Consider the following 22,137-nt stretch of genomic DNA (forward strand, 5'->3'; position numbering starts at 1 on the left):
GCTTAAAGCGGCCGCTAGGCAACGGCGCGGCGACGCGTGGGGCACCGACGTCGAGACGGCGACGGCGCGAGCGGTCACTGGAGAAGGCGCGTGGCGATTCCGGGCGGCGCCAGTGGGGCGGTTTCAGGCAACCCAGGGGCGCGCGAGGTGGATTTGGCCGAGGCGCGGCGCGTGGCCGACCAGAAGGCCGCGTCGGCGCACGGACGGTCACGGCGAGAAATAGAGGAGGAAGAGAGATGGAGATAGTGGTGATGGCAGTTTTGTAAATAACTCAAAGCTTCAAAGTCCAATTTGTAAACTCAGCTTTTCTCCATCTTCATGGCCTTAAATGAAAAACTTTTGAATACCAAACTTGCTTAAAATTTCGAGATCTACAACTTTCGTTTTAGGCACATTTCCATTTGAACAATGGTTTGAAAGATAAAATTTGAAACTTGAGTGCATTTGAAAATGTCCTATACACTTCGAAATTCAACTGTTTCTCCCACTTTTGTGTGGCAACTCGAAAAATTTTGAACACAAAAGTTGTTCATCATTCGAAAACCTATAATATTGGTTCTAGGCAAAAGTCCAGGTAAGCAAAGGTTTGAAATTTATTTTTAAACCTATTTGTTACAATTTGAAATATAGATTTAAATGTTTAAAAACTGTAATTTGAAGAACTCGTCATTTCATGTGTTAAAGTACTAACAAACTTTATTGAAAGTCTTTACATGATTAACATAGTACTAATTGTCATGTTAAACATATGATTAACCCTAATTACAGGTGATTAACACCTGGGTGACACACAAGCGCGACGACAAGAAGGATGGCACCCGTGGAGGTCAAGGCGGCCAAGGTTCCTCCGGTGGGAAATGCGGCCAATAGTGGCCCTCTTTTTGGAGCCCCTGGACCGGGTCCATCCAGATGTGGCCTGGTTCCAGGCCTCCCCTCACGCCAATCCCCCAGCCACGGCCTCCCCAGCAGCACCCCAGCCACGGCCTCCCCAGCAGCAGCACCACCACTAGCAGCAGGCGCTGTCCCAGCAGCAGCCGCCTGCCCCATCAGCTGCCACCTCTGGATAGTGGGCGCCACTGCCACCAGGCTTCTACAACCCGCTTGCTGGTCTCCCTACATGGGACCAGCAATCGCTCGCATCAGCTTTCAATACCACCATGCTGAACCAGCCACGGAACACTGACTGGTACTTCGACACAGGTGCATCCTCACACATGACTTCTCGTTTATCTGCCCTGTCTCGTTTCCTACCACCCCAGGGTCTCACACCTCCTTGCATTATTGTCGGTAATGGTTCCTTGTTACCTGTCATGCCACTGGCTCTGCTAATTTACCTGGTGCTTTTCGTCTTAACAATGTGCTCGTTTCACCACAACTCATTAGGAATCTCATTTCAGTATGCCAGTTCACTACCGACAATAATTGTTCTGTTAAATTTGACCCCGCTGGTTATTCTGTGAATGACCTTTTGTCCTGGAGGCTGATCGTCAGGTGCAATAGCTCGGGGCCCTCTACCTGTTGCACCTTTCTGCTGCTCACTCCCTAGTCACCTCCTCCTCCCCCTCGTTGTGGGATTGTCGCCTTGGACATCCTAGTCTTGAAGCCCTCGCCAAGCTCACCTCCATTCTTCCGATGTGCCCCAGTGATGGCGCCTCCCCCCTGTGTCATACGTGTTAGCTTGGACGTCACATTCGCCTTCCGTTTAGTGCATCATCGTCCTGTGCTTCCAATAAATTTGATCTCATAGAGTGAGATTTATGTTGCAAGCTGAAAAGGCGTGTGGTTCATTGGTCGTGTGTGTAGGATCTGGCTGTGTGTTTGGGAAAGGATATGGAGCCCGACTAGAGCTCCAAGAAGTCGTGCTGTCAATTCCAATTAGACGGACACAAGAAATCCGATTAGACGGGATCTCTTCTTAACACCTCCTGACATGGCTGTCAATTCCAATTTTCACAGTCAGCGTGGTCTACATGCCGGCCTTTTCTATATTTGATAGCGCTGTCCGCTTTGATCACGGAGTATGGCAACGATGGAAAAATCAACCAATCAAATCATCATAAACAAAAACAAAATGAAATTTGGTTGGTACGAGTAGGACTCAGATTATACATATTGGCAAAAAGGGCACATCATATCTGCCATCGACCCTACTGCCAGATTTTGCATTTCTAATTGCGTGTGCATCCGTGGCGATCGAGAACCCTCTACTGCCATTTTGAGACTTTTTTTTTATCGACACGAGGCAATAAGACATTTTGAGACTTGCAGCTTCGAAGGATCAACTATGTGCAAGTGCAACTAATAATACTTTGGTGTTTGCCGAGTTGAGTATGGTATTGAACTGTTCAAAAGGCACAATCCGCCATGACGGGAACAGCAAAAAAAAGCATGGAATTAATCGTTCTATTCATGCAAGCTTGGTAGAAGATAGAAAAACATCAAGAGAATGCTGGGAAATGTTCGTTCGGCCAAGATAATAGAGAGCAAAATAAGCACACGTATTGGGACAACATGCTAAACGAACTTTCAGCTCTGAAGTTTGGTTAACAGAAATTCCTAGATGTATATACAGCATTGCGGTGCTCCTAGATTGTAATGTAAGCTTAATGGTCAAACTTTTTTTCCTCGCATAGAACAAGTGCTTCGATTCAGCTTTTGAGGGTTTCAGAGATACATAAATATGTTACATATATAAATACGGGGATAATTAAGCAGCTTGTCATTTGAGAGATACAAGCTGTAGCATCCGACGAGATTACCTTATTTCAAGTTCAAAATAAAAACTTTCAAAACCTCATGCACCAACCGACCGGGGTTATGACAGCCCCCACTATTTTTCATTAAGATAAAGCGACTTTGGCTTCTCAACCTAGAAAACCCTCCGCCCTAAAAAAACCTAGAAAACCCTCTCCCACCCAGGGTGTTTACTAGTAATTGGCAAGTGACACCAACTGATTTGCTATATATTATTGCATTGGCTGACGATCCCACATCACTCCACAGACAAGTCCGGAAGATAGCGCCTCGCTCTCTCCGTCGATCCGTTCCGGCTGACGATCGAGATGGCCAACGGCACCGTCGTCCCGGCCGGCGGCGACAAGCAGCAGCAACCGCACGCCGTGTGCGTCCCGTTCCCGGCGCAGGGCCACGTGACACCGATGGTGAAGCTGGCCAAGGCGCTCCACTGCAAGGGCTTCCACGTTACCTTCGTCAACACCGAGTACAACCACCGCCGCCTCGTCCGGTCCCGGGGCGCCGCCGCCGTCGCGGGCCTCCCGGGCTTCCGCTTCGCCACCATCGCGGACGGCCTGCCGCCGTCCGACGCCGACGCCACGCAGGACCCGGCCGCGCTCTGCGACTCCACCATGAGGACCTGCGCGCCGCACCTCAAGCGCCTGATCGAGCGGCTCAGCAGCCCCGACAGCGGGGTGCCGCCCGTGACGTGCGTCGTCGCCGACAGCGTCATGAGCTTCAGCTTGGACGCCGCCAGGGAGGCCGGCGTGCCGTGCGCGCTCTTCTGGACCGCCAGCGCCTGCGGCTACATGGGCTACCGCCACTTCCAGCTCCTCATGGACCAAGGCCTTGCGCCGCTCAAAGGTTCGTGCCCTAACCCACCATAATCTTTTAGCGATCAGAACTCAGAAGAAACAAGGAAGTGTGCTTTGATCTACTCGCATATTGTTTGTGATTTATCGATGTGCGGTTAAGAGCATGCACAGATGAAGAGCAGCTGAGGAACGGGTACCTGGACACGCCGATGGGGTGGGCGCCCGGTATGAGCAAGCACATGCGGCTCAGGGACTTCCCGACCTTCATCTACACGATGCGGCGCGGCGACATCCTGCTGGACTTCATGATGCGCGAGGTGGCGCGCGCGGACGCCGCAGACGCCGTCATCCTCAACACCTTCGACGAGCTCGAGCCGGCGGCGCTCGACGCGATGCGCGCCGTCCTCCCGGCGCCCGTCTACACCATCGGCCCGCTCGGCCTCCTCCTGGAGCGGCTCGCCGCCGACGCCGACGCCGACGCCGCCGCGCTCGCCGCGGTCCGCGCCAGCCTCTGGAAGGAGGACCAGACCTGCGTCCGGTGGCTGGACGATCGGCCGGCGCGGTCCGTGGTGTACGTGAACTACGGGTGCATCACCACCATGTCCAGCGAGGAGCTGGTGGAGTTCGCGTGGGGCCTGGCGGGCAGCGGCTACGCCTTCCTGTGGATCGTCCGGCCGGACCTGGTGAGGGGCGAGGCCGCCGTGCTGCCCGCCGAGTTCGTGGAGTCCACCGCCGGGCGGTGCCTGCTGGCGAGCTGGTGCGAGCAGGAGGCGGTGCTGCGGCACGAGGCGGTGGGGGTGTTCCTGACGCACAGCGGGTGGAACTCGACGACGGAGAGCCTCTGCGCGGGGGTGCCGATGCTGTGCTGGCCCTTCTTCGCGGAGCAGCAGACCAACTGCCGGTACGCGTGCGCCGAGTGGGGCGTGGGGATGGAGGTCGCCGGCGACGTGCGACGGGAGGCGCTGGAGGCCAGGATCAGGGAGGCGATGGCCGGGGACAAGGGGAGGGAGATGAGGCGGAGGGCGGAGGAGTGGAAGGAGGCCGCCGTCCAGGCGACGCAGCCCGGTGGCAGACTGCAGGGCGTTGACCAACCTCGACCATCTGATCGGTGACGTCCTCCTGCCCAGTAAGAGCTCTTAGGCTGTGTTCAGTTCCCCCAACTTCCTCCAAAATTTCCAAAATTTCTATCACATCGAATCATTACATGTACCAAAAGACACATGTATGGAGTATGAAATGTAGGTAAACAAAATAACTAATTTCACAGTTTAGATGTACATTTCAAGACGAATCATTTGAGTCTAATTACTCATGATAGAATAATATTTACCACAAATAAACGAAAAATACTACAATTCACTACAGACAAGTTAGCATGTCACAGGAGCATGCAATGACCAGAATAAAGAGTCGTCGCCAGTTGTCTGTGCTCGGATAGTCTGGGTGACGCGACTCACCCATCCTTCCATGTATGGAACATTTCACCGGGTACAACCATTTTTAGGAAAGGATTACATGCATGCATGTTATATGTTAATAAAAACATGGTTGAAGGAACCAAACATGACGTCCGCTTGACCAATTGAGCATATCGGCGTTCACCGGGTCTGCTTAAGAATCATTCACCAAAATTTATACTAAAAAACTAAATTAATGATCGGGATTTGGAATTAGGGTTTGGGAGTTTGCGGATTTGAAGAGTTATCTTTTACTACTTTATTCATGTCTGCATCGGTTCAGGAGATAAAAGTTCACAATTCGCGCAGAGCAAGTATAATAATAGAATGTAAGCGGACTGAGGTGAGGTGGAGGAGAGCAAAGAAGCGGACTGAACAGATGGCTTCGACAAAAGAATTAATTAACTTTGTGAGAGAGACAAGTGGATCATCCGATCATATATTAATGGTTGAGAGCTAATTATATACAAATGGGCTAATAGATAGGTTGTAAAGATTCTTACATCCAACAGCCGGTTGTATTATTAACTTTGGTCGAAAGAAAGCGGTGATAGAAACGAGGCCGATCGGATAGATTAGAAAATCGGCAAGAAAATCAAGCACTTAATTCAAAGGCAAAGGTGATGTTTGTTTCCCTTAGCCCCTATCATATCAAAAGGAATTTTACTATTTAGACGTATCAAATTAAATCTGTTTATAATTTTTTTGACAGATGAGTGTTAATTCGCAAGATGAATCTAATGAGCTTTATTAATTCATGATTTACTACAATAATACTACAGTAACCATTGACTAATTATAAATTAATATACTTTATTAGATTTGTCTCGCAGTTTAACCCCAGAGTTCTGCAATTAGTTTTGTAATTAGACTTTATTTAATACTTTTAAATGCTAAAATTTGTTTTGATGTGACATAGTCTAAAGTTTAGCCACCAAATATTAACCAAACAATCTCTAAGAGATCAACTGTGGAGAGTGGTTGGACATAGGGGTGCCAATGGGTAACCCTTAGGGGCACCTCCAACCTCTTTAGTTAAAAATATTGTACTAGTTTTTCAAAATAGAATATTATTTTAAAAAAATAGTATAAAATTTTGAACTAAAAAGAATGGTAAATGTCTCTAAAGGTCACTCATTGACACCCCTAGTTGGACACACTCCACACTTGCTCTGTGCACCAGCAAAAGGAAGGAAACAAGAAAACTACGAGGATAAGCATGTGGAAGATTCTAAGTCAAAAGGTACGGACCGAAGCTACTACTTTTTCAGTCTTTCCCTGCCTAGTTTGCCGGAACAAGAAAGTTAGCCGCAAGCAATTCGGTCCCCTCCCTTGTTCCCAGGCGCAAGCAGAGATGAGCGCCGCCGCTACTGGAGCGGCCACCGGCGAGAAGCCCCACGCGGTGTGCCTGCCGTTCCCGGCGCAGGGCCACATCACGCCGATGCTGAAGCTCGCCACGATCCTCCACGCCAGGGGCTTCCACGTCACCTTCGTCAACACCGAGTACAACCACCGCCGCCTCGTCCGCTCCCGGGGCGCCGCCGCCGTCTCGGGCCTCCGAGACTTCCGCTTCGCCACCATCCCGGACGGCCTGCCGCCGTCCGACACCGACGCCACGCGGACTCCGCGGCCATCAGCAACGCCACCAGGCACCACTGCCCGCCTCACTTTAGGAGCCTGCTCGCTGGGCTCGGCGCCGTGGCCTGCGTCGTGGCGGACAACCTGATGAGCTTCGCCGTGGACGCCGCGAGCGAGCTCGGCGTGCCGTGCGCGCTCTTCTGGACGGCCAGCGCCTGCGGCTACATGGGCTACCGCAACTTCCGCCCCCTCATCGACCGAGGAATCATCCCGCTCAAAGGTATGCTCTGCTCCGGCTCTCCGATCTATCCAAGGGGAGCGATCACCGATCAGATTTCTTCTTCTTTTTGGCCGGGCAGACGAAGATCAGCTGACGAACGGGTTCATGGACATGCCGGTGGACTGGGCGCCGGGCATGAGCAGGCACATGCGGCTCAAGGACTTCCCGAGCTTCCTCCGCACCACGGACCCCAACGACGTCCTGCTAACGTTCCAGCTGCACGAGGTGGAGCGCTCGGAGTCCGCGGCGGCCGTCATCGTCAACAGCTTCGACGAGCTGGAGCGGCCGGCGCTCGACGCCATGCGCGCCATCATCCCGGCCGTGGACACGATCGGCCCGCTCGCGTCCGTCGCCGAGCAGGCCGTCCCCGCCGGAGGTCCCCTCGGCGCGGTCAGCAGCTGCGGCCTGTGGCGGGAGGACCCCGCCTGCGTCGCGTGGCTGGACGGCAGGGAGCCCCGGTCGGTGGTGTACGTGAACTACGGCAGCGTGACGGTGATGAGCGGCGAGGAGCTGGCGGAGTTCTCGTGGGGGCTCGCCGGCAGCGGCCACGACTTCCTGTGGGTGGTCCGCCCGGACGTCGTGAGGGGCACCGCCTCGGCGGCGCTGCCGCCGGGGTTCGCGGAGGCGGCGCGGGGCAGGGGCCTGGTGGCGAGCTGGTGCGACCAGGAGGCGGTGCTGCGGCACGAGGCGGTGGCGCTGTTCCTGACGCACAGCGGGTGGAACTCGACGGTGGAGAGCCTGGGCGCCGGCGTGCCGATGCTGTGCTGGCCCTTCTTCGCGGAGCAGCAGACCAACTGCCGGTACGCGTGCGCCGAGTGGGGCGTGGCGGCGGAGGTCGGCGGCGGCGGCGTGAGGCGGGAGGCCGTGGGGGCGAGGATACGGGAGGCGATGCGCCGCGGGGACGGGGAGGGGAGGGAGATGGCGCGCCGTGCGGCGGCGTGGAAGGAGGCCGCCGCTCGGGCGACGGCGGAGTCGCTCGCCAACCTCGGCTCGCTGATCGACGACGTGCTGCTCTCGGGCACGAGCCGGTGGCGTACGCTTTCGCTTTCAGCATGAAGCGTCAAGGGAAGCTGCGTCGTGTACTGAAAATCTGAAATGGTCGTGGTTTTTCAGCCCATTTTGAGACGTCGTGATGTATGCGTTTGGAAAATATGGTGTTACCCTTTCGTCGTGTTGGGTGGTTGCTGTCGACAACGCCGCCGCCGCTGCGGAGAGAGAGTCAGAGAGCATCTGGGGGCCTGGGCCATTCAGTCCAGTCCCCGAGAGAATCGTGGCCTATGCTGGCCTGTTTCTCCGTTTTCAGTTCGTTCTGCGTAGTACTACAGCGCAACGAATTCGTCTCCAGTTCAGTTGACACTGTTGCAGTGGATTTCAGTAAGCGCGACATCTTACTATGAACAGTATTCACATAGTCACATCCCTAGCTGAACAGTAACCACGGCGCCGAGGTCGTGTGCTGCGCGAAAACAATCATGTATTTTTTTTCTAAAAAAAATTGTGTTCGAAACCTTCATCCACGGTCAAATTACAGTGCCATATGCATATCCTAGAACAACTTATACAGTATATATGTACGTCAGGCGAGGAACTCTGCCACGTCATCCAGCGACTCGAGCGTCTTCTCGTAGAAGAGGTACGACTCGTAGACCTTGGGAGTCCGCACGAAGCGATCGAACTGCACACGGCGGACAACGCAGAATGCCATGCCAAAATTGTTTGAGAAAAACAAAATAAAACAAAACAGTTAGAAACCGCATTTTCAGCCGGAATTTGCAAAATTGGAGGACACGGTCGTCGTGCACGCGCGCACCTCTGTCATGTTGTCGACGAGCTCGTTGGCGACGCGGACGTAGTCGGCGCGGCGGGTGGCGGGGACGCCGGCCATGGCGGTGGTGAGGTCGCGGTCGAGGTACTTGGACTTGAGCCGGACGTAGAAGAGCACGTACTTCCACGACATGGTCTCCAGCATGGGGCGCAGCGTGCGCATCCCCTCCGCGGTCTGCCGGATGCGCGCGGCGGCCTCCTCGGCGGTGAGCTCCTTCTCGAAGAAGCGCTCCCGCACGTACGACTTGGTGCCCCACCGCGGCACGGCCCCCGGCGGCGTCGGCGCGGGCACGAACGCCGCCTCCGCGGCCATCGCGGGCGGGGGCGCCGCGGGCCGGCGCGCGGCGAGCGCGGCCGTGGCGGCCAGCGCCGTCGACGCGGCCACCGCCAGCCGCCGCGTGGCGGACTGCGGCGCCGGCTGCTGCTGCTGCGGCGGCGACTTGTCGGAGCCGCCCGCGCCGGGAGGCAGGGGCCGGCGGCGGCGCTGCGAGGGGGACGAGGAGGTGGAGGAGCAGAGGATGAGGTGCATGGCGAGCGTGGCCATGGCGAAGCTGAGTGGAAGTGACACTGCTGAGCAGGGTTGTCGCCTTGGCGTCTAGGACAGGAGGAGATTGTTTTTCTGAGGTTGGAATGGAAAGGAAGCGCCGGCGCGTTACAGATATTATCCGCTTTGGAGCTTTTTGGGCCTTTCAGTGGATGAATGCGCAAGCTTTTGCGCTTGTTTGGTTCTGAGGTTCAGAAACGGATAAGGAGATTTTGGGCGCATTTGATTCAGAAATGCTGAGCAAAGTTTGAGAATCATCGGTAGCAACATGGCAAATATGGTTCAAGAATTTAACCGTGTGTCATTTGAGGTGCCCCCCAAACTGGGGCGGTTAAACATCGCTTCAGGCGACAGTGGCGACAGCCATCACCTGAACACGATTTTAGATGGGCCAGCCCAATAATTAAGCATGTATCGACTGTTTGTGTCTATATTGCCTGCTAAACTTATACATGCACATAGAAGTGGACAACAATGGTAATGTCATCCACATACATGTAAATTCGAAATTAAAAAAGCTATAACTATCAAACCGAGCATCTAGATTAAATTCCGATTACACCATTATCTTTCTTATGACAAGATCTTCAAAATGAGATCACACTTGCCTATGTTTGCACTATATTTTTTAATACTAAATAATAAACTTCAGATCCTGGAAACAAATAATTTAGCAACACGAACAAATAAATATTTTCACGAACAAAAAAGCTAGATGTAAAGAACAAATAATAATGTACTACGAACAAAATATTATACATCACGAACATTTAATTCTATACGATATATATAATGAAAAGATATCATGAACAAATGAGTCAATGTTACGGAACAATTTAATCTACAAAGCTAACAAATAAATTGATGTTGGAAACAAATCAGTTACACATAGATAAATAATTTTACATGAAGAACAAATGATTCTACATTGCACAAGTTATGTGAAGGAAAAAATATTACATGCAGATAGTTGGAAGGAGAAATAAAAAAAATGTAGGGAAGAAAAAGAAAAAGGTTACGAGGAAAAGATACGTTCAAAAAATGCAGGCAACAAAATGAAATACTAAGAAAAGACAAAAAGAAACCATTGTTTCTCTTTTAGATGGTGTCAGTGAACTTCCATTGGACTCGCATGCATGATGCGCTGCTTGTGCACGCCTCCCTCCGTGCACATGCCCAAACGTGATGTGAGTCTACAATCTGATCTATTCTGACACAACCTGAGTATATTTACTTTGGCCGGTCACACTTTAAATTTTTTTTTACAAAAAACGAATGTATGCATGGAGCACTAAATGAAATTTATTTGCGAAAATTTTTCACGGATGGGTGTAATTTTTCGAAATGAATCTAATAAGCTAAGTTCCACTATGATTGGCTACAGTAATGCTATAATAATCACCCATAATCATCCTCTAATCATACAGTCAAAGGCCTTATTAGCTGCAACACATGCTATAATACCATAATTGTGGAGATTATTTTGTAATTAGACTTCATTTAATACTTCTAATTAGTGATCAAATGGACACCCCTAACCAAACAAGGCCTTTATGTGCCTGCGCGATTCCTTCAGACGATGGAAGATGAAATTGTAACGTGCGCGATAAGTCAAGGCGCCGATTCACCCATTAGAGCCTACTTTAATTCTTCAGGCGATGGATTCATAGCACGTGCGAAAATTACTAGAAACAAATATTGAATTACAATTCGAATCATGAATATCTGCATGAGGTTTAGATAAATAAACAAGTAAAAGTAAAGAAAGAGAAATAATAAATGAATAAATAAATATTATGAGAGAGAATTAGACGGAAGAAAAAGTAATAAGATCGCAAAGGAAAAGAAATAGAAAAGAAGAAGAAGAGAGAATAATAAGAAAAAACAACAAAAAATACTATAGGAATGACTAACGTTCATGCGCAGAAAAAGAAGAAAGAAAAATAAAAACTATAAGCAAAGAAATAGTAAGAAAGAAGAGCAAAGGAGGGAAAAAAAGTTAAACAATACATATAGTCTGTGTTTAGTTCCCAAAAAACTCCCCTCCAATTTCAAACTTTCCATCACATCGACATCACATCGAAACATTGAATATATCAAATGACGCATGCATGGAGCATTAAATATAGGTAAATAAAAAAACTAATTGTATAGTTTTGATGTACACAACGAGATGAATCTTTTGAATCTAGTTAGGTCATGGTAGGACAACAATTACCACAAACAAATAAAAAATACTACAATATGCTACAGTGTCCGATGTGATTTTTCGCATCCCTTTTCCCTTCATCTAAACACAGCCATAACAAATCTGTTACCGCTGCAGCATACATTGGTGAGTGTGTCAGTGTCAGTGTCGCTATGGGCATGCATGCGCCTTTATGCTACCACTCCATGCGCTGTCAACGGTTAGTAGTACAGGGCCCAATATTTTAGCAAGCTACACATATAAGGTACAGAACCTAATATTTAGCAGGCTAGTGACACGCGTCAAGGCCCAGTCGGATGAAAGCGTTATGGGCTTATTTTTGGAACTCAAATTTATCGCGCGAGCGATATAGTCCCCGCGCCCAAACTGGGGTGGAGCCGGAGGATGGGATTTTTTTCATTTTTATATTAAAAAAAATTAAAATTTCAAACATATATGGCCATTTCGAAAAATTTCAAAACTATATCCCCGTCGCCCCCTGCCTGGGCGACAGGGGCCTGTCGCCCTCTGGCTGGGCGACAGGACCTAAACCTAAAAAAAAATTACATTTAGATCCTGGCGCCCAGGACGCATTAAACAGCGAACTTGTAAAATCGATATAAAATCGTAGAAAAATCGGAAAAATACAAACTCAACTGTTCTGGATTCTATGAAACAAGATCTACAACTTTTGTTATATAAAGCTTTTCATTTGATCAATGTATCTTGCTCTATTTTAAATACCAATTTAATGCACTTTTATTTAAATCTCAAAATCCATCCTTTGTATGCATGTCATCTTTGGCCATAGTGTTGCATATGGTGAGCATAGGCTTGTAAAAAATTGGTAGACCTAGAAAACATTTCTAGAATAAGATTTTAAATTAAATCTTGCAATATGTCTAGTTTAAATGGGTTATTTATCCATGCAGCTATACTGAGTTTTAGAAGCCATAACTTTTACAGTACTATTATTTTATTTCTTAAGAGCTATAAAAAAAGTTTGGTAAATTTTAGATAAGCACAACTAGACCAAATGAATTATTTCAAATTTTTCTAGGTACAAGAACTATTTTTCTTGATTTAGTGCATTTACCTTAGTCATAATTCATTTGGTCTAGCTGTGCTTATCTAAAATTTACCAAACTTTTTTTATAGCTCTTAGGAAATAAAATAATAGTACCGTAAAAGTTATGGCTTCTAAAACTCAGTATAGCAGCATGGATAAATAACCCATTTAAACTAGACATATTGCAAGATTTAATTTAAAAGCTTATTCTAGAAATGTTTTCTGGGCCTACCAATTTTTTACAAACCTATTCTCACCATATGCAACACTATGGCCAAAGATGACATGCATCCAAAGGATGGATCTTGAGATTTAAATAAAAGTGCATTAAATTGATATTTAAAATAGAGCAAGATGCATTGATCAAATAAAAAACTTTATATAACAAAAGTTGTAGATCTTGTTTCATAGAATCCAGAACAGTTGAGTTTGTATTTTTCCGATTTTTCTACGATTTTATATCGATTTTACAAGTTCGCTGTTTAATGCGTCCTAGGCGTTAGAACCTAAATGTAATTTTTTTTTACGTTTAGGTCCTGTCGCCCAGCCAGGGGGCGACAGGCCCCCTGTCGCCCAGGCAGGGGGCGACAGGGGTATAGTTTTGAATTTTTTCGAAACGGTCATATATTTTTGAAATTTTAATTTTTTTAAATATAAAAATGAAAAAGATCCTAGAGGATGTTCCGTGTGGGCTACGGCCCATCCCAAAAGTTTGGCCCAAAATCTTTACTCAGTCAATCTTTACTCCGCTCATTCAATTTTGTTCCTGTTTCTGGTCCAGTGCGGACAGCCGATTCCTTCCTGTGATGGCGCACGACAGCACGAGCGCACACGCCACACACGCTTAGTCTGGTTCCAACAGTGGGTCCGCAGCCCCCGCCCGCAGCCACAGACACATCAGCGCCACGTCAGCTCTCGCCAGCTCACTCGACCCCAGCGCTCCATCAGTGAGCCTGCAGCCTCAGCCCACAGCTACGTCAGCGCCACGTCAGCTTTTCCATTCCAGACTTAACCATTTCAGAACGCGTTCTTTTATAATTTAAATGAACACAATAACCTCATTTTATTAAATTTAAAAATTCGGAAATTACATAAAAATTCGAAATAAAAATTACACGACAATATAAAATAAAGGAAATTACATAAGAATAAAAAAATTACATAAATCTAATGATGATTTTTGTTCCAAACATGCTCAATCAAATCCCTCTGAAGCTGTGAATATACTTGCCCTGATGTCATCGCGGCCTCTCTCTGAAGGCAAATTGCTAGACTCGGCGGTGCGTTGTAGTGGATCGCTGGTCCGACAAAAGAAGTGACAGTCTCATAGTTTTCGTCAAACGATCCGCCTCGCTCGTCATCGATGATCATGTTGTGCAAAATAATGTAAGCACGCATGATCAACCCAAGAGTACGTTGAGAGTAAGAACGTCCGGGAATGGCGAGTATGTCGAACCTCTTCTTCAATATCCCGAATGCAAACTCAACATCTTTCCGCACTGATGCTTGCTGCTCTGAAAAAAAGCGATGCTTCTCCAGTTGTGGAAGAGGCACGCCCTTCATGAACACCGGCCACGAGGGATATATACCGTCAGCAAGGTAGTATCCCATATTGTACTCATGGTTGTTCACGGTAAAGCGCACCGTGGGCTCCTGTCCTCTAATGGCATCAGTGAACAACGGGGACTGATTGAGCACGTTGATATCGTTGTTGGATCCCGCAACACCAAAAAAGGCATGCAAGATCCAACGGTCATATGAGCAGTCGTTGGCCAATCACAGAGCGCCATGTGGCAGCCGACCGGACGCCGGGTCGGTACCGACCGGCCGGTACCGACCGCGCGCGGCTCCAACGCCGGTTGGTACCGACCGCCCGGCTGGTCGGTAGCGCTGCCGCCCCGCGCTCTCGGTTTCCGCGCTTACCGACCGGCGGGGGTCGGTACCGACCCCCGTTGGAACCAGCCTTAGAGCCATCGACGACCGACGGCCCCGACTCCGGCCAGCAGCGGGAATAGCTCGCACAGCGCCGCCGCAGGGACTGCTGAAAGGAATCGCGGAAGAAGGTGAATTAGATAAATTTAAAATATTACGAAATATAAACTCTATCTAGATATGCCACTATAGTTTTTCTAGTCATTTCAAAATAAGTTTTGCAACCTATAGCCAATTCTAATTTGATGCTACTTAAAAAAGATAAAAACACACAAGTTACAAATAAGAGTTACGGAAAAGTAGAGCAGGGGATACAAGAAAACAAACTCTTGACACGAGGATTTATCCTATGATATCGGTAGACACTAAGCCACCTCTAGTCCACGTTATTGAAGCACTCATTAAAATTATTTCTTCCTAGCTACCAAATCTCTTCTGGGACAACCTTAACTTACCACAAAGGCTCGGTCACTAAGCCTCACGCCAGTTTCCATATATCTTGATCCCGCTTTTTACTAAGGAGTTTCTCCACGAAGAATGAAGATCTCCACGTCTCCCGCTTAATTAAGGTCGTTGACACCGCTCCACACCAAATCAGAGGCTCGAAGACTTGCCGGCAAATTTTCAAGATTCCAATGAACCGGCTCACCAAGATACAAGCTTGAGGTTCACTCGAGAACAAGGCACAACACCTTGCTCTATCTTACTCCCTCTAGAGCTAATCGAGCACTTATGACTATCTAAATATGTGCTAAAACCTATAGATATGATCACTAAGCTCAAAGGTGGCTTGAAGTACTTCTTTGGTTGGTGTATAACTTCCCTGAACTCGAGCGCTTTGAAATGGTCCGGAGTGCATTTATATAGCCACAACCAAGAAACTAACTGTTGCCCATAAAGCATTGACCGACATATCCGGTATGCATAAAATTACAGCACCGAATCAAACTGTCAGTGTTTGAAGTGATTATCAAACGGGGCCAACAAGAAACCGATTGATTCGATCTTAACATTTCTTCATAATTACCGAACTAATCTTTCATTCCGGAGAGGTACGCAGATCTCATTTCCCTCACCGACTCATTCGGTCGCTCTTCCTTGCAGTGACCGATTTAATCGGTCTAGCAAAATAGTCTGAGCAGCTACAACATAGGGTGACCAATTGATTCCGTGTGCATATGACCGAATGAATCGGTCAAAAGCATCGGTCTTGTTCTGACTTCATTTAACTTCGTTTCTTCGCTAGTCTTTTCAAACTTATTCATTTCAATGGCTTCCATTATATTTTTGGAACGCAAACACCTTCAAAATATATCTATCGTGACAAAATAATAGTCCCATTGATTATATTTTCACATAGTCACTAAAGTTCACAAAATATGTCAATGGGCCGGGCCATGCTCCTTACAAGCGCAAGCAACAGGACTTTGTGGTATGAATAATAATTGATTTATGTTCAATTTCAAATCGACTTTAGGAATTTAGATGGTCATTGGGACGGTAAACTGAAACATTGCATAATTTTTCTTGTAGATTAGTTAAAACATGAAGAGAAGTGAACGGTATACAGCATAGTGTGGGCTACTGCTTCTCCATCTCTTTCCTTGCCGCAACTGCGGCGTATTATGCTCTTTTTAAATTTGATTATATTGCATAAATTCTATACTTATATATTAGCATGTTACATAAAAAGATATTTTAAGTTGGAACACCCCAATGTGAAATTCTAGATCCACCTAAACAGACACTCTCAATCTCCATTGACACGTCATTCACTCTGATCAGTGTCACGGGTATATGTACTCTCCACTCCACTCCTGCTGTAAATAAAATAACATACTTTTTGCCGATAGTTTGAAGCTTGCCTGAAGCAAGGACCTATCCATAATCCACACGCGTGGTTTGTCTCTCCTTTTCCTCTTCACGATTCAAAATGTGATGCTTTGTACAGAAGTAGTTCATGATGAGTAGTCTAGGACAGAACAAAACTTTGACAAATAGTTATGCATATATGTTGGACCCATCATTCAATTCACTTTTACCGGTTCCTCTTTAGCGCACAACTGTATAACAATGCACGAAAATCTGTCTCCATCTTCAGTATACAGGTTGACAGCATCAGCCAGAGAAATTGGAGGAGACTGCACTTTGCACAGACATGTGTGCAGAGAAAGAGAGGAGGTTTCAGACGAGCAGTGTTGAGCATCGCTGCTCCATGTGATGTGTCAACAAGACGAGCAGATGCAGCTCATAGATGAGACCCGTACTTGAGCAGCTCTCACCTATACTTTCGATGCTATTGGACTGTTGTTTGTAGATCGGTGCAAAATAAGCCTTCAGAACTTGCACCGAATTATCTAAATTAGGTTCAGGTACTTGATTGTTGTTTCTAATAGGTTAGGTGTTATTTTGTAGTCAGGTCGTGGCGTCATTTAAGCTCACACTCTATTTCTTTTTTTGGGGGGGGGGGGGGCACATGCTCCCAAATACTACAATGTGTGCTATGATCACTAAAGCCTGCTAATGCCGGCAATGATGGCTCAGGTTCTTCATATGTTCAAGAAATCGTGCCCTTCTATTTTTTTTCTTCTACATGTATGTACGCTACTTTTCATAATAGAAAAAAAAAATCAAAACTAACTGACCTGTTCTAAACCAGCGCGATGTGCTGCTTCTTCACCTGCTATGTCCTTCAACTCGGTCTCTTGTCCTTCTTCATCCGCCATCTCGTTCAACTCGATCTCTTGTCCTTCGCCTGCATGTTGAGTCATTGATTACTGATATCTATTAGTCATCTGTTTAGGATAAAATTTTATTATCATTCGGCTATAATACGGCATTGAGAACACATTGTTCATTGACAACTTTTTCTTCTTTTGAAGATTAACACTTGTTTAGGATAAAAATTTATTATCATACAGCCACGCCCACTGCAACCCAGGTGGCTATTTCCTTCTTGTGGCGGTGACCAGCAACCTTGTCATCCCCTACAAACAACAGTTGTAACAAAATACTATAGTCACCAAAAGGATAACAAATATGTCAATTCTGTCTAGTGTCTACTATTTCCTCACCTAGAGAGTTTACTCGGAGGCTGACTGTGGGGCAGCCGCTGAAAAAGTGGTGCAACGCAAAGCATAAGCTACATCACACCGAACCTATTCTCCTCCAGACAGCTCCTCGTCAAGAAGGGTCATTACAAGCATTAGCTCGAGGAGATAGAAGTCGTAGTCATCACAAGCTAAGGATGGCAAACACTACACGGCTGCACAGAGGTTGAGTTGATAATAAACAGCATTGACTACCTTCTACCCTGTGGCAAAGAGCCGAGAAGAAGCGATTGTTTTCTGTACCATAGTCTGCGCCAGCCCGCGAATAGCATCCTCAAATATCTTGCTGTGAATATTGATGTTAGCACGATCCCAGGTTCTCTCAACCATGTGCTAAGGGGCGGTGTTGGGCAACAAAGTTATCTTCTCATTGTATTAGCCAACGGTGCATAGGTCGTGAAAGACGAACACGCCAACCCTCAAACCACAAAGCTGATCTTCGTGAATCATGCTGGCACTGCGCAATCATGCACACCATCATCATCTTACCGTGGGAACTAGCAGCCAGCCCTGGCCACTACCGCTGCCGGCTCAGTTGGTGTGCGACCTGTGATTTCAAAAGTGTGCCATCTTGTACCCATCTCTATCAGGGCAGCGTGCATAGGCGATTTGTGGGCATAGTGGTCTCTTTCTCTCTTTGTAGCTGCAATCAATGATTTGTCCGATCGTTGGATGCTTGGTTGTTGCTATTGTGGGATTTCTTGGGGCCTGTATTACCCTTGCTCCATCCAGTGGGTTCAAGACAGCGAGCATTGTTGTACTTGTTATATTTGCATGTGTGGCATCTATATGCTTATTGATGAGGCGAGACCAAAAATGCAGTAGTGGTGGCAATAAGCTTGCTGTCCAATCAGAAAGAGAATGAGGACGCCCTCCTCAGAAGAGTCGATGAAACAATGCGTGCATTGAGAGGGGTGGGGCACATGCTCCTCAACACTACAATATGTGTTATGATTGCTAAAGCCTGTGGAGAGCCTCACTACAGTTGTTTGTAGGAGCATGTGCTCCTCAACACTACAATGTGTGTCATGAAGCTCCTTGGCATCAGCTCTATTTTTTGAGGAGGGGGAGCACATGCTCCTTGATACTACTATGTGTGTTATGATGATCAAAGCCTGTTCAATTCTAGATATATGGTGTTGGACTTTGCTACACTACTCCGGTTACCTCCTAGGCTCGAATGAATTATAGAGGTCGATTCCTAAAATAGATAAAAAAACAAATAATTAATATAATCTAAAAAAGGAGAAAATGATGAGGAATCTCGCCATTCCACACGCGTTGCGATTCCAATTCTATCCACCCGGATACACGTGGATGCGACGACATGCAGCATCGATCCTGTATTCAACTGCATCCATGCCCAAACTCGCCTGCATCTTGTTCTTCCCCAAATCGAAGTCCCGATTCATTTCTTCCACAAACCTTCGTGATTCTCGACTTTGTTAGTGTAGTTCCTGTAATCTCGGGAGTTGCTCATGGATTACATTGGAACAGAAGGAGTATTGGATGAGAAGAGAGATAGTTGATATATAGGAATAGGTTAGATGAGCTTGCCGTACAACGGAAAATCGGTCACCATCTCACAGTGTTGTCATGCCCGTGTGTCACCCTATCATTGCACACACCGGAGCTCACCATCCATGTGTGTTAGAGCTCAGCATACGCTGCCCACATCCAAGCACTCCGCTGTAGGGAAAATCCCACCGCCTCTACCCGTAAATCCGATTCTATCATAATGGAAGATATAGTAGACATGGATGATGGATATGATGAAGAGAGAAATGGAATTGGAAATCTAACTGAGCTGGACTTTAGAGTCATGTATGATGTGGATGGAAGATACAGTGCAGCGGCGTCCAATTTTTCTACCTAGGTGAAACGCCCGTCCACTAACATTTCCATAAAATGAACAGCACCATTGAAGGGTTGGGAATTCTTGTGGCAATATCCGGACAAACGAAAAAGTGACCACTTTAATTTTGTAGAGCCGCATACGGTATATAACCAAGTATAAGCACCTTTTTCCGAAACAATTCGAATTGAACCTTTTAAGTTTTGTCCGGACTCGTTTCAACTGTCATGATAATCTTTAGAGCAACTTCAGCAGGGTCCCTACTTGAATCCCCACTTTTTAAAGTAGGGACCGAGAGCTAAAAAAACTCACTCCAGCAGGGCCCCTACTCGAGTCCCTAGAGTAGGGAGACACCCAAATCCCCCCTTTCAGCCCCAACTCCCACGGGTCCTTGGGGAGGCCCCTACTCGACCGAGGCCGACGACGCTGCCCTGCATCCGCGTCGACCTTTCTCCTCTGCGCCGCCGCCGCTGTCGCGATCTGGGCTAGCAGCTTGGCCCCTACTCGTTTGGGCTACCGCATGGCCTGGGCGCCGCCACCGACGGCGCCGCCCCTGCTCGTTCGGGCCGCGGCGTGGCCTGGGCGATGCCGAGGGCGCCACCCCAGCTCGTCCGAGCTGCCGCATGGCCTTGACGCGGCCGAGAACAGAATCCCCGAGCTCGATCTGGCGGCCTCGCCGGCGGCCCTTGCGCAGATCGAAGACTGGCACCCTCAATCTGCACCACGAGCTGGTGTCGCCGGTGGTTCAAGCTCGGGCCACAAGCTGTCCGCTTTCCTCCGCGCCACCGCCGCGGGCTGGGCAGGCAAGGGCAAGCGGTGCCCCGCCCACTCCCGCACGTTCGCAGAGTACCCGTTGTAGACGTCCAGACCCAAGGCCTCCGCTGCGGACACGGCCACGGTGTCCATGTGTTCCTCCCGCACCCACTCTACCACCATCTGCCCATCGCCACCACGGTCTTGTTCATGCGGTGGAGGAGAGATGCGGGAGAGAGAAGAAAGAAAAGGAAGAAAATGGAAGAAAATAAAAGAAGAAAATGATAAGTCTAGGACAGGTGGGTTCTATGAAAGTAGGGGCTATAAAATATGAGCTATTGTTGAAGTTGAGAGCAAAATTCAACACCATAGAAAATTGGGACAGCCCTTACTTAAAAAAGTAGGGGCCTTGAGTAGGGACTATTGCTAGAGATGCTGTTATTTCCTTTTCAAAACCGATAATTGAAATGATATTTTGGACTTATCAACTCTGCCCAATAAATAGTGCCAACCAATGTGGTGATAAGCATGGGGGCTGTACTGTACAAAATGTAACGATGCCCATGTGTTGCTCACTTGCTCATACCTCAATCACCCTGCAACTGTGGAGGATAAGGATAGGTTATAATAAGTGGCATGTATGTGAGGAGCGAGTCTGTCCATCTTTCTTCCTCATGAAATGCATTTTCTTCCACGTCTTTTTCGTTGAGGGAAATGGATGGATCGGAGTTTCTTCGATGATTTGCTCCCGCTAGGCTGGGTTCGTGATTTCAACATGCTTGGTTGTTTTTTTAAATGTGAGGAGCGAGTCTGTCCATCTTTCTTCCTCGTGAAATGCATTTTCTTCCACGTCTTTTTCGTTGAGGGAAATGGATGGATCGGAGTTTCTTCGATGATTTGCTCCCGCTAGGATGGGTTCGTGATTTCAACATGCTTGGTTGTTTTTTTTTAAAAAAAAACAAATGGTTTGACTGAGGCATCCTTGACCTTGGTGGCGCGTGCTGCCGTTCCCGTTCATCCTATTAAAGTCCGGCCGGGGCAACCGCAGCCAGAGACATCTCACTCCATAGCCAAAACCAGGAGCACACATCAGCGTCGCATCCAGTAGTTTTCTTGCTCCGCCGACGTCGAGGCAGGCAAGGACGCGACGCAATCGCCATGGCGCCTCGCAGCCGGCTCCTCGACCTGGAGAGGCACGACGGCGCCTACCCCCGCAGCGACGACGCAGGCGCGGCCGCCCACGCGCTCGTCTTCTGGTTCTGGCCAATCTTCCTCGTCGCCGCCCTGCTCCTGCTCCTGCTCCTCCACCTCGTCGCCCCGTTCCCGCACGCCGCCGCCGTCTGCGCGGGGCTCTACGTCGTCGCCTACTGCTTCCTCCTCAACCGCGCAGCGCGGCCTTAATTATTCGACCCTTGCTTCGTTCTTCCGCCCGGCCGCGGCCGCCGGCGCCCTCTCGCCGTACTGCTTAGTGGCTATACGATCGGGCAGAAATCGTGAGTTAATAGGATTTGCGCAGGTACCATGCATCTTCCGCAATGATCAACTTGATTAGTCCAGGAACAGGGTTGCTGATGTGGAGTGTAGCCTTGTCCGTGTCCTGCAGTGTCCTCCCGTCAACATCAGGCAACTTCGAGACTTGGAAATAATGCACAAATTTGACAAAATGTTCATAGATAATCTCGCAGCGTTGAACCTGGAAGATGAATGGCTTGCATTGTTTGCTTTCCATCAGTCCTGTTTTTCAGCTGATTAGTACGACCAGCCTATCTCAATCTGACGGTGCCTGTGAAGCAAGCTAAGAGTAGGCGCCTGCTTTGTTTCTCTAGCTCAATATTACACTTTAGTTTTGTCGTAAATTATATCCCCTAAATTTTAGCCATGTTTATAGAAAAATATAGACCATACTATACAGTAGCAAGTAATTAAATAATTAGGCATCTTTTATGGTGGATTTAATAAAGTTAATCGGATGTTATAATATCATCAAATTTTTTACAAT

The 22,137-nt window shown here is 48.0% G+C and overlaps 2 protein-coding genes and 2 pseudogenes across 2 annotated transcripts; 3 read left to right on the forward strand and 1 right to left on the reverse strand.

The window, feature by feature from the left end:
* The first annotated feature begins 2,994 nt into the window (after nucleotides 1-2,994).
* LOC120706296 lies at nucleotides 2,995-4,823 on the forward strand (annotated as a pseudogene).
* Nucleotides 4,824-6,293: 1,470 nt separating this feature from the next.
* On the forward strand, nucleotides 6,294-8,212 carry LOC120706305 (annotated as a pseudogene).
* Nucleotides 8,213-8,317: 105 nt separating this feature from the next.
* LOC120706314 (photosynthetic NDH subunit of lumenal location 2, chloroplastic-like) lies at nucleotides 8,318-9,330 on the reverse strand. Its single transcript, XM_039990932.1, has 2 exons — nucleotides 8,674-9,330; nucleotides 8,318-8,538 (listed from the first exon to the last, which is right to left on the reverse strand). Exons 1-2 carry the CDS (start codon nucleotides 9,229-9,231, stop codon nucleotides 8,440-8,442), a joined length of 657 nt encoding a protein of 218 aa, XP_039846866.1. The 5' UTR covers nucleotides 9,232-9,330; the 3' UTR covers nucleotides 8,318-8,439.
* An 11,848-nt stretch (nucleotides 9,331-21,178) lies between these two features.
* On the forward strand, nucleotides 21,179-21,869 carry LOC120706321. Its single transcript, XM_039990942.1, has one exon. It carries the CDS (start codon nucleotides 21,297-21,299, stop codon nucleotides 21,537-21,539), a length of 243 nt encoding a protein of 80 aa, XP_039846876.1. The 5' UTR covers nucleotides 21,179-21,296; the 3' UTR covers nucleotides 21,540-21,869.
* The last annotated feature ends 268 nt before the right edge of the window (nucleotides 21,870-22,137 follow it).

Source organism: Panicum virgatum, chromosome 1K (genome assembly GCF_016808335.1).
Source record: "Panicum virgatum strain AP13 chromosome 1K, P.virgatum_v5, whole genome shotgun sequence".
NCBI lineage: Eukaryota > Viridiplantae > Streptophyta > Magnoliopsida > Poales > Poaceae > Panicum > Panicum virgatum.